At 40.6% G+C, this 12,968-nt stretch overlaps 2 protein-coding genes across 3 annotated transcripts in view; one reads left to right on the top strand and one right to left on the bottom strand.

The window, feature by feature from the left end:
• Positions 1–2,119, bottom strand: part of RBKS (ribokinase) — a 100,658-nt gene extending 98,539 nt beyond the window's left edge. Inside the window, exon 1 of the mRNA XM_052647955.1 lies at positions 2,019–2,119. Within this exon, the coding sequence (XP_052503915.1) occupies positions 2,019–2,119 (101 nt within the window). The remainder of the gene's footprint in view (positions 1–2,018) is intronic.
• Positions 2,120–5,885: 3,766 nt separating this feature from the next.
• Positions 5,886–12,968, top strand: part of BABAM2 (BRISC and BRCA1 A complex member 2) — a 399,166-nt gene continuing 392,083 nt past the window's right edge. The window contains exon 1 of one of the 2 annotated variants that reach the window (XM_052647953.1): positions 5,886–6,037. In XM_052647953.1, coding sequence (XP_052503913.1) covers positions 5,910–6,037 — 128 coding nt within the window. In that variant the 5' untranslated portion in view covers positions 5,886–5,909. Of the gene's footprint in view, positions 6,038–9,852; positions 10,006–12,968 lie in introns of those variants that run through there. The other variant, XM_052647954.1, reaches the window with a different exon arrangement.

Raw genomic sequence — 12,968 nt, 5'->3', positions numbered from 1 at the left:
TTTTTTTTTTTTTTTTTTGCTGAGCTGCACAACTTGTGGGATGTTTAGTTCCTGAACCAGGACTCCAACCCCAGATCCACATCAGTGAAAGTGCAAGAGTTCTGTCCACTGGACTGCCAGGGAATTCTCCAGGATCTTGGCATTTAAAATTCTTCTGTTGCTTGTTGATACACTCTCCTCACTTTCAGGTTTTTTTTGTAATTATTACCTGCCTCTTGCAGTCTCTCCCCCTTTCTAATCTCAAGTCTGGAAATTTGATAATCGATAGCATATTCAAAAGCAGAGACATTACTTTGCCGACTAAGGTCCGTCTAGTCAAGGCTATGGGAAACATGGTCATGTATGGATGTGAGAGTTGGACTGTGAAGAAAGCTGAGCGCCAAAGAATTGATGCTTTTGAACTGTGGTGATGGAGAAGACTCCTGAGAGTCCCTTGGACTGCAAGGAGATCCAACCAATCTATTCTGAAGGAGATCAGCCCTGGGATTTCTTTGGAAGGAATGATGCTAAAGCTGAAACTCCTGTACTTTGGCCACCTCATGCAAAGAGTTGACTCATTGGAAAAGACTCTAATGCTGGGAGGGATTGGGGGCAGGAGGAGAAGGGGACGACAGAGGATGAGATGGCTGGATGGCATGACTGACTCCATGGACGTGAGTCTGAGTGAACTCTGGGAGTTGGTGATGGACAGGGAGGCCTGGCATCCTGTGATTCATGGGGTCGCGAAGAGTTGGACACGACTGAGCGACTGAACCGAACTCAACTGAGCTTATAAACATTGTAAACAATGTAAGATTTGGTCAGTTATGTGAAGACCCTAAAACTAGTTTTTAAGTAAATCACAGGTAGTTTAGTGCAGGTATTTGGTGACTAATTTTGCTAGTCCCAAGGTCTTTTTATTTCCAGGTTCTCAGCTGTCCTTTGAAAAGGCAAGGTGTCAGGACAGATAAGGTCTTACTGTAGTGTGATCATTTTTTATTTTTATAATATAAAAACAGCAGTATATCTGAAAAACCACTCACCAAAAAATTAAACTCAAGCAATCTAAATGGTAGGATTTTCTTGGAACATTTTTTTTTCTTTAAAATAAACATACATTACTTTTACAATCAAAAAGGCGATTTCATTAAAAAAAAAGAAGATATCTTGGAACGATCTCTCCATTCAGTCTCACTGCCCTAACTCAACTATTTTCATCTAGCATATTTTGTTTATTCAATGACTTTAAAATGGTTGTATATACTGGATTTTTAATTTGATTCACATTTGGTTTGCCACAGGTAACCTATGGTTACTCTAATACTGAAAAATAAGCTGTAAATATAATATGCAAGCAAGCTGACAATCAATATGGTGAAAGATGACCGCCTAAAATTTTGTCTTAGGCTCCACCCATTTTCTACACATTCACACGTATAATACCCAACCTGGATAGTATTACAGCTCAAAACAGTTTTCTCCATTTAGTGTGCAAAACAACCGTGTTAAGTGGGCACATTCTCGGAGGTAAAATGACTTGGCCAAAGTCACTCGGCTAGCCAGGAAACAGGTTTAGCAGCCTAGTCAAGAAAACAGGACCAGATCTTTAGAGGCGCTGCTAGTTAAACGAGAGCTGTCACTACAGGCTGGCCTTTATGTTCCCTCATCTGACAATGACCTTTACAAACTCAAACTTCCCTCTTCTACCCTATGGAGGCACGCGAGGCGGGCTGGGGAAATCTGTGGGTTAGTCGCTCAGTTGTGTCCGAGTCTTTTGTGCCCCCATAGAATGTAGCTCGCCAGGCTCCTCTGTCCATGGAATTCTCCAGGCAAGAATACTGGAGTGGATAGCCATTCCCTTCTCGTGGGGATCTTCCCGGTCCAGGGATCGAATCCGGGTCTCCCGCACTGCGGGCAGATTCTTTACAGACTGAGTAGCTCACATCCAAAGTCAACACTCCATCCCCAAAGCCCTAGTTCCAAGGCAGAGAGAAGAGAGCGCTGGAGGCGCAGCCTCTGCGCGCTGGTCCCGAACTAACCTGACCAGGTCGGTCATGCAGGAGCCCACCACCACCACCGCCGCCGTCGCCTCCGCCACCTCCTCCTGCCACTGCCTCCCAGAGTCCCCAGACGCGGCCATTGCTCAAAGTCGGCAGTGTCCAACCTGGAGGCTGCCCTTTAACCTTTGCCCCACCCCGTAACCAGAGACGCCGCTCACACGTTCCCTAACGACGCGGGCCTTCCGGACGCCCGGGTGGGTCGCCCACCTGGATGCCCGAAATAACCCCATGCACCAACTGCCCCCAGTTTTTCCAGGAATTGTCTTCCTGCACAGTCTCTCGTAGTAGAGCCATCCTACGAGTTCCAGACTCCGCGCAGCTCGCCACGCACGAGGTAGGCGCGGAGGTAGGAACTTTCAGGCACTCGGGGGACGCCTTTCCGAGCGCCAGGCCTGGCGCGGCCGGGGACGCGCACGCCGCCCGGCTCCTGGGCCGCCGAGGGAGCGGGGCGGGGCGGGACGTCCGGGGACGCGCACGCATCCGGCCCGCGGTGCGCGCGCAGGTTGGTGCGTCGGTCGGGGGCGCGCTCGGGTAACCTGTACCCCACGTAGTCGCCGGTTACCGATCCGACTTAAGTTCCAGGTACCTGGACTGGGGCTGGTGCGGGGAGGTTGGATCCCGAGTTGCACAGGTGGCTATGAGGACCGTGGTTTTACATATGCCCAGGGCTCTCCTTCTCTTCCTATAGAGAAGGCCCCTGTCCCAAAGATGCCCTACTCATTCCCGTCACGCTAGTCCCCTCAAGAACGAGCCCCCAAGGCCAGAGGCTGCCCTCTCTCCACACCTAGCCCGCCCCCTGGTTCCTGATTAAGCTCAAGACTCTTTGCTTTTTCCTGCCTGATTAGGGAATCATACAATTTGGGAGAAGTTGTCCCCTTTTAGAGCGGGGTGGTCATTCTTTGGGTTCGAGCTGATTGTTTTTCCTGAATGCTGCCCCTTGGAGAAATTACTTCCCCTGTGTACTTCCCTCGTGCGCCGTATGACGTCGACGTGACGCAGCAGGACGCCACCCCTTTCCGTTCCATGACGTAAGCTGGGCACGTGTTTCCGTGTTTGTCATCCCATCTTAATTGTGAGAAGGTAGACGATGCTTTAGACGTGTTTGTATTCCCCAGACTGCCCATTGAAGTACCTCATGTGACCCTATCTTGAGGCAGCAGAGCTCTGTAAAAAATGTATTTCTGCATTTCCTTCTGTATATTACACGTCAAAATCAGGAAATAGAAATTTCACAACTAGCTTTCAAGGGAAACGGGCCACAGTAAATTTTTGCCTATCTGGGATCGATTATTGTGCTTTGTTGTGTAAAAAATACTACTGGGAGATCATCCCCCATCTGTGTATCCCGCTCAGAAGCCAAAGAACTATCATTTTTAGCTATTCGGTGACCTCTGATTTTGGAGTCAGGTTTTTCCCCCCTCTCTCTTGTCTAGAGAAGTCACAGCAGCTGTGCTTGTAACATTTTAATGCTGTGTGAAATCTTGCACTGTCAAAAGATAGTATTATGGCTGTTCAGGAAACAAAGACAAATTCATTCCTTCAGGTGTCATTCTAAGGTCATGACAGTTGCTGAATTGGATGGGGTGTTGTCACCTTAAGTATAGTTTGGTTTCTGGAGCAGGTTTGTTCCCTCTAGCATTTTACCTAGTGAATCACTTAGGCCAGCTTCAGCAGTAGGCCAACATTAGTCTAATTTGTTTCTAGTTGTCAAGAAACCGTTAGTCTAAATTCATGACTTTTTTGTTCTTTTTACTAGATGTATGCTTTTGAAAAAACAAATTCGCTTTGATGCTTTCCTCTTTGGTGTTTATTTGAGAAGAAGTTAGGTATAGTGGACTTTGAGGGAGATCTGGATTTGGATTCCAATCGTTCTGCTTGCTAGGTTTGTGACTTTAAGTAAGTTACTTAGTCTTGCTCAACATTAGTTTTCTTATCTCTGAAATGGGAACAAAAATATTAAACAGAGGACGAGGTAGTTGTTGGGAAGTAAATGAAATTGCAGCTAGAGATGGGTAATATAGTGCCTGATATTCAGTAGATTTTGAGAATGTATTGGTTCTGTTTCCATTTTTCATAGAAATGAGAGATGAAATAATAATAGGTATTGTGGGAAAATACATGGAAGAATAATTTTGTAGTGTAGGTAAGGTCCTTTTGCTTTTTTCCAAAATGAGTATTTCTGTTTTGCATATGATCTAGATAAGCATCCTTTCAAGAACTGTGACATCAGTGAGCAGAAATAAAAGTGGAAATGTTGCAAAAATAGGAAAAAAATAGGCTTCAAAGTGATAATATGGTCTAGTATATTATTCAAAGACAAATTATAAATTATCTATGTCATCTGTAAAATGGGAATTCTAATATATGCCTTACCATCCAGAATTGTGGAGGTCAAGTGCACTAATGTTTATGGAAGCTCTTTATAAGTGATAAAGTGTTATAAAATGTACTTGATTTTTATGACTGATAATACAGTGCACTAGATGTTTATTCTTATTTTGTGATGACATATTGGAATGGTGGTGGGAGGCCATCTGTTAAGTGGTCAGAGGAGGACCTTGTTTTATATTTGCAGAAAAGATGATTTGAATACTAAAGTATAAAGCTTTTTCTACTTCAGAGGTACTTTTGGGTGTCATCAGTATGTAGGGTCACAGTGGGTTTTTTTGTTATTATTTGTTTTTATGATTGTTATTTATTTTTTTGCCCTTTATTACTCTGAAATGTTTAAAATGGGTACTAGTTTTCAGCATTTAGCAGGGAGCTGTAAATCCTCATAGGGCATAGTATATGAAAACTAGAATGAGCACATCATTTACTTGCAATTGTAACTTGCAGGAAATTAATTTGCTTTTGATGTGGGATTATCCTTTCAGATTGAAGAAGAAAATGATCATTTAAATTGACTTATTCACCTCTGAAAGTGGAGGCTTTCATTTAGAAATCTATTAAGAGGAATTCATGTACTCCCTCCTCCAGCCCCATGGGTTTCCAAGTAATTTAGAGATGATTTATTGGTTTTACTTTTGTATTTTCAAGTGTAAGAATTTCTTAGTGCCTTAGAGTCAAAAACTTTTAGATCTATGATAGTTTGTGCTGCTTAACATCTGGATAGGTGTGTGTTTTCATGAGTTAATGGTTATGTAGATTTTTGCTACATCTCAGATATGCTATTTTCTACCAGATTTTTTAAGGGCATAATACCTTTTCTTCATACCTAAATATTTCTCTAGCTCTTATCTCCTTATTCATCTTTATTAAAAGATGCTTCTTGATGCTTATGGGCAGGGAAGAGATCACTAAGCAGGTAATTATACTGTGGAGGGGAAATAAGAAAGAGGTGTATCAGTAAATACACCTACAAGTAAATAACTTGTAAGTAATAATTGCAAGTAGATTTTCTTCTTCTGAAATTTTGCAGTTTTATCATTCAAGTTCTTTCTCTTTGTGGGGACACAGAGCGGGGGACTCCTAACCTAGCAGTGTGTGTGTTTTGTGTATCGGGGGAGAGGATTGTCAGTAAAACCTTGAGAAGGAAGGACCTGCCAGTTGTAAGACAGAGTAGGGCAGCTTTTAAGTGGAGTGTGGCAGCATAGAAACTGGCTTTGAAAAAGGGGAGGCAGTTAGATTTCAGGGGTTGCTGCTCCTCTTGCAAAGTCTGTGTCTTGAGTAGGCGAGCAATAGTGAGCTAGGCTCTTTTGGAGGGTCACTGCAAGAGGCTGCCATAAGACAGGAGTTGAGGTATCAAGCAGGAGACCCTTCTGTGTACTGCACCAGTTTCCAGGAAGATTGTTATGTCTAGTTCCTTTGGATATTCTGATCATCATTCTTTCCTTCTTCTTTCAGTGGTGATTTGCAAGGCAAGTTAAAATGTCTCCAGAAGTGGCCTTGAACCGAATTTCTCCAATGCTCTCCCCATTCATATCTAGCGTGGTCCGTAATGGGAAAGTGGGACTGGATGCTACAAACTGTTTGAGGATAACTGACTTGAAATCCGGGTATGTACCAGAACCAATTCATCCATTTCCTCATAACAGACCTTTCTCACCAGGCTTGTAAAAGTTGAACACCACAAAAATTCATCAAGTCATGCCCTTATCATATGTTAAATTGGTTTTGTCCAGTTGTTGACATTTTATGTTTCAGGTTATTTAGTTGTGTGTGGGCCATTGCTTCATGATCAGAATGTTGTGTGTGTATGTGTGTGTGTGTGTGTGTGATTAAGGCATATCTCTTTGTTAACAGTGTGCCATGTGGTTTTTAGCTAGTGTGTTTTTCATCATTGATTTGTTTTCTCGTTTTGTGTTCTGCTATTCAGTATGCACTGTAAGAGCTGGGATTTGAGATTGTGAATCTGACATTATTTGATAGTCGCTCCTAATAGGAAAATTATAATTGCAGCCCCAAATGAGTCATTTTTCACAATGGAGTTGAGATAGTAATATCTCATGCCTAGAAATGTTGCATTAAAAAAACCCAACTTTTTATTTTGAAATAGATTTACTTAAAGAATAGTTACAAAAATGCTACAGAAGATTAATGCTGTTACATGCTGATAATTGTTCTATAAGTCTTATTTGAATTTTACCAGTTTTCCTGTTAATGTCCTTTTTCGGTCCAGAATCCAATCCATGATACAGATTGCATTTAGTTGTCATGTCTACCTTATCTTCCAAATCTGTGACAGTTCTTGGCTTACATTGTCTTCCATGATTTTGAAGCTTTTAAAGATAGCATTGGTTAGTTACTTTGTAAAATATTGCTCAATATGGGTTTGTCTAATGTTTTCCCTTTGTCAGAGTGAGAAATACTCACTCTGATACCTCCCGTCAGTATTACAGAAGGGATGTATGATTTTCAGTACGTCATTAAGATTGTGTGTGTCAGGTTTTGCCACGGTGAAACTGATTTTCCCTTTGTAATTAGTAAGTGCATTGTGCAGTGTGTTTGACATTGTGCAGATGTTCTGTTTCTCATCTTACTTTTGTCTGTTAATTTCAACCTCCATTAATGGTTCTTGCCTGCAGTAATTGTTACTGTGGTTCTTGGATAAGAATGATTTTTAATTTCCCTTTTCCTCCTATACTTAGTCATTTAATTCTTCTGTAAAGAAGCATTACCCCTTCCCTGCCAATTATTTATTTGTTTATTTATATCAGTATAAATTTTGAGGCATCTATTTTATTCTTTGAGTCATAATCCTCAATGAACTGTGTTCATTTATTTTTTTGCTCAGTTATTCTAACCTTTGTCATTGGGAGCTCTGTCAAATTGTCTTTTGAGCATATCTCCATAATTTTTTGAACATTTTCTTACTAGAGATACTACATTCTTGATTTAGCTCTTCTTTTAAAAGCTCTTTTATTTTTACTTTCTACAAACCTTGCTATTTTCTGACTAAGCTGAAGACCTGGATATAAGTAAGATAGAGAAGACTAGGTTAGTTGGACATTTCATTGGAGTGGTACGATGCTTTTTAAGTAATCAGTGGGTAGGGGTTTCTTTTTGAGGTGATGAAAATGTTCTAAAATTAGTGGTAATGGTTACCCGACTCTATTATTCTAAAAATGACTGATTTATGCACCTATAAAGGTGAATTTTATGGTTTGTGAATTATCTCTCATTAAAGTTGTCATTAAAAAGACAGACTTGTGTACCCAGGGTTATTTACTGGCTTGAATGGATAGGACACGGAAAAAAGATCTTTCTTCTTTAGTTTGTCACAAATATTCTTTTCAGAGATATTGAAGACATGACAGGACTGATGGCAGAGGACTGGGAACTGGTTTATGTCAGATGATAAAAACACATAAACCTGAACTTCCTACTCTTTTGTTGGTATCCTGAGAAAACAATTGGATTCATCCAGATAAAGTCCCTTTACTTCTTCTTTGTAGACTCCCTCTTTGGTGCTTCCAAATTCCTGAATGTTTAGTTGAGTGTTTAGGTGCAAATAGTGGATCTGATGATTATTTGAAATGAATCGACTAGACCTGGCCCTGTCTGGACTAACTCTGTAAAAAATACTTGAAAGGGTGTTTAATGACTTGTAGTATTTATGGAGTTTACTTTCTTTAGATTTAGAAAAGGAGTAAAATGATCTCTACCTACATTAACAAACCCACTACAGATAAAATGATGTGAAAAGCCTTATTAATCTAGACCATTTTATGTAGTACTTAACTGAAAGATTCATGAAAGTTCTTTTGAAGCTCATCAACAATTCTTTTCTCAGTGTTTCAACCAAAGTATGAATTCTGACGTTTCTATAGCAAAACAATGGCAGAGTTAGAGAAAATAATTTTTTTTTTCTGTGTGTTGCTTTTGGCATTTCCCTTTCTTTTAGACCAGCAGGCACCTGGTGGCTCAAACGGTAAAGAATCTACCTGCAATGCAGGAGATCCAGGTTCAATCCTTGTGTCTGGAAGATCCCCTGGAGAAGAAAATGGCTACTCACTCCAGTATTCTTACCTGGAGAATTCCATAGACAGAAGAGGCTGGAGGGCTAGACTCCATGGGGTCACAAAGAGTCGGACATGACTGAGTGACAGACACTTCCATTTTTCAGTCAGTTATGAGAATTGGGATCCATGTTTGGATTTTCTCTTAAATCAAATGTTTGAAATGAGGAGACTTTAATTTTTATAGATCACAAGAGCCAGTATTGTTACCATATATAGCTACTTGCCCTTGAAGAGATGAGGTACCAGAGTTTCTGTATTCTAGGTCTGACTCACAGAAGGACTAGATAGGCAAGAATCTATGCAAAGTAAGTTTGTTTTTTTTTTTAAATAGCAATTCACTTTTATTTCTCTTGTGGCAACTAAATCTCTCTACCTTATGTAAGATTATGTGTGTTTCCAAACTCCATTGCTAGGCTGTCAGTATCAAGGACAGGATTCTTGTTTAAAATATTTTTGTGCCTCTGTATAAAAAGAAAAAAATTTTTATGCCTTGAGAATCCTGTATGCAGGTCAGGAAGCAACGGTTAGAACTGGACATGGAACAACAGACTGGTTCCAAATAGGAAAAGGATTACGTCAAGGCTGTATATTGTCACCCTGCTTATTTAACTTCTATGCAGAGTACATCATGAGAAACGCTGGGCTGGAAGAAGCACGGGCTGGAAGAAGCACAAGCTGGAATCAAGATTGCTGGGAGAAATATCAATAACCTCAGATATGCAGATGACACCACCCTTATGGCAGAAAGGGAAGAAGAACTAAAGAGCTTCTTGATGAAGGTGAAAGAGGAGAGTGAAAAATTTGGCTTAAAGCTCAACATTCAGAAAATGAAGATCATGGCATCCGGTCCCATCACTTCATGGGAAATAGATGGGGAAACAGTGGAAACAGTAGCTGACTTTATTTTTTTTGGCTCCAAAATCACTGCAGATGGTGATTGCAGCCATGAAATTAAAAGATGCTTACTCCTTGGAAGGAATGACCCACCTAGATAGCATATTCAAAAGCAGAGACATTACTTTGCCAGCAAAGGTCTGTCTAGTCAAGGCTATGGTTTTTCCAGTGGTCATGTATGGATGTGAGAGTTGGACTATAAAGAAAGCTGAGTGCCGAAGAATTGATGCTTTTGAACTGTGGTGTCGGAGAAGACTCTTGAGAGTCCCTTGGATTGCAAGGAGATCCAACCAGTCCATCCTAAAGATCAGTCCTGGGTGTTCACTGGAAGGACTGATGTTGAAGCTGAAACTGCAATACTTTGGCCACCTGATGCGAAGAGCTGACTCATTTGAAAAGACCTCGATGTTGGGAAAGATTGAGGGCAGAAGGAGAAGGGGACAACAGAGGATAAGACGGTTGGATGGCATCACTGACTCAATGGACATGGGTTTGGGTGGACTCCGGGAGTTGGTGATGGAGAGGGAGGCCTGGTGTGCTGTGGTTCATGGGGTCGAAAAGAGTTGGACACGACTGAGTGACTGAACTGAACTGAACTGAATGCCTCTGTAAGTTCTACCATGGTTTCTTTCTAATGTAGTAAGTAAAGGTTGAATGCATGAATGCATTAGCTGTTTTCCCGGAGAAGTTGTGCTCTTTGGGGATCAGAGTAGTTTGGACTTGTGGTTCAGAACATGTTTGTTTGTCTGAGAGTTGATCGCTTAAATTCTGTTACACATAATCCTTTTAAATGACATTCCCTGACAAATGAGTTGTTTTTAGAGATTACGGTCAAGTGCGTTACAGTACTGGGTTTACTCTTCTAGGTGGAATTTATATTGAGACCTGGAGGGGCTGAATTTTTAATGTTAGGGAATTATTCCATGAGCCTACTGAATGTTTATTAGCTCTCTGCCCTATGTTAATTTGATCACAAGCATGTGTTATTTGTAAGATGCCATATTTTGTCTTTTTTTAGTGATTTACTAATCTTGAAGATGTCTAAGTGTTCCACATTCTGGAATGATGCCTGAGAGGAAAGCAGGGGAGGGCTCACTGCAACCTGTGACAGCTGAGCCTTAATATCTTTTTTCAGCACATCACAGTGACTCAGTCTTACTGGCACATGGCTGTGTTTGGGGCATCTGCTATGACATCTCATCTACCCACAACTACCTGTTGCATGTTTTGGGTCCATGTTCTGAATTTCATTACTTAGTTAAAAATAGATACTCAGTGTAGTTGGTTACTAAATGGAACAGTTTTGAAAGATGAGTGCTGTTGGCTTTGAAGACTGATCTCAGATTGGGTGCTTAAGTCTCTAGCTGGCAGGCTGAGTCTCTTTTTAGCCTCATGTCTAGAAGGGAGTTGCTGCCCCGAGAATGTGTTAGTTGCTCTGCTGCTGTTGCTGCTAAGGTGCTTCAGTCGTGTCCAACTCTGTGCGACCCCATAGATGGCAGCCCACCAGGCTCTCCTGTCCCTGAGATTCTCCAGGCAAGAACACTGGAGTGGGCTGCCATTTCCTTCTCCAGTGCATGAAAGTGAAAGGTGATAGTGAAGTGGCTCAGTCATGTCCGACTCTTAGCGACCCCATGGACTGCAGCCTATCAGGCTCCTATGCCCATGGGATTTTCCAGGCAAGAGTACTGGGGTGGGTTGCCATTGCCTTCTCCGAGCCGCTCAGTCGTGTCTAACTCTTTGTGACCTCCAGGTTCCTCTCTCCATGGATTTCTCCAGGCAAGAATACTGAAGTGGGTAGCCATTCCCTCCTCCAAGGGATCTTGCCAACCCAGGGATTGAACCCAGTTCTCTCACACTGCAGGCAGATTCTTTACCATCTGAGCCACCAGGGAAACTTCCCTGAGAGGCAATAGTTTAATTTTGAAGGTGGACAACTTTTAACAATTTAACTATCTAGCTGTTCACTTGGTCTTTCCATTTTACTTGGTTTTTCATACTCTTCTGTGATCTCTTTCCTTTTTCCCTGTGCATAGTTTTATACTTTATTCATTATGTATAAATGTATCTCTAAATAATATGTAGTATTGTTTTATATGTTTAAAAAGTTTATGCAAATATACCATACTGGATGTATTCTTCTGCAACTTGCTTGTTTTGCTTAGTGTTAAATTCATCAGATTTATTGATAATTATATTTAACGGTTCTCATTCTTTCATTGCACTGCTGTATCATATTCCATTGTCTGAATATGCCTCCAATTTTTAAGTTCACTCTCATGCTGACTGACTTGTATGTTATTTTAAATTTCTTTTGACAAAGCAAGCCATGATGAACATTGTCCCACCTTTGCTCAAGAAGATATTTTGAGATTATTTTCTGGGGCAAAGGTTTTTGAATTGGGTATGGTTACCCATTTTTGGTTGTAAAATCAGTGGAATGAGTCACCCCATCATTTAAAAACTGAATGAGAAGAGAATGGAACTATCAGAATGTGTCACACTTAATAAGAATAAGCTCCATTTTGTGAATTTTCCTTTGAGTTGTATGCTTGAACTAGGTCATAGTATAAAATGTGTGTGATGATCAAAAAAGTTTGAAAGCTACCCCTTTAGGGTATATTCATAGAAATGGAATTGTCAGCTTTTAGGGTGTATGGTATTTTATTCCATTAGATATTGCCAAATTGTATCAGTTTCTTTCTACCAAAAATGAATGAGAATTCTCATCTTTCTATAGCCTTCACAATACTCTGTGTTGTCAGACTTAATTTTTTGTGAAGCTGATGGATGTGAAGTGGTATCTCATTATGCTTTTAATTTGTATTTCCCTGATTACTAGTGTAGTGAAGAATATTTTCATTGATTTCTTCTTTTGGGAATACCTTTGCTCATCTTTTGGGCTTCCCTGGTGGCTCAGATGATAAAGAATCCACCTGCAATGTGGGAGACCTGGATTCGATCCCTGGGTTGGGAAGATTCCCATGGAGAAGGGAATGGTTACCCACTCCAGTATTCTGACCTGGAGAATTTCATGGACAGAAGAGCCTGACAGCCTAGTCCGTGGGGTCACAAAACGTAAGACACGACTGAGCGACTTTCACTTGCCCATCTTTTAAGTGGATCGTTTATGTGTATGCGCGCGTGTGTGTATATATATATATATATATATATATATATATATATATATATATATATATATATGTAGAGAGAGAGCTTAAAATGTTGTTTATGTAGTTTGGATACTAATCTTTCAGCAGTTACATATATTACAATCTCCATTTAGTTTGTGGTTTATGTTCTTAATTTGGTGCTACTGATATCTAGCAGCTTTAATTTAATGAAATCATTCATCAACATTTTCCTTTTTAGATTTGTTCTCTTGTGTGTGTGTGTGTGTGTGTGTGTGTGTGTATTTGTAAGAGAGAGAAAAGAACCATTTCAGGAAATTCTGTCCTACTCAAAAGTTATATGTCTTTCTCTCAGAATTTTAAAGTTTTCCTTTTTGGGTCTTTAAATAGGAATTTATTTTTCTATAAAATACATTGTAAGATAGGAGTATAGTTTTTTCCCA

Source organism: Budorcas taxicolor, chromosome 11, assembly GCF_023091745.1.
Source record: "Budorcas taxicolor isolate Tak-1 chromosome 11, Takin1.1, whole genome shotgun sequence".
Taxonomy (NCBI): Eukaryota; Metazoa; Chordata; class Mammalia; order Artiodactyla; family Bovidae; genus Budorcas; species Budorcas taxicolor.
The sequence above is the reverse complement of the archived record's forward strand: the minus strand, read 5'-3'. Positions and strand labels throughout refer to the sequence as shown.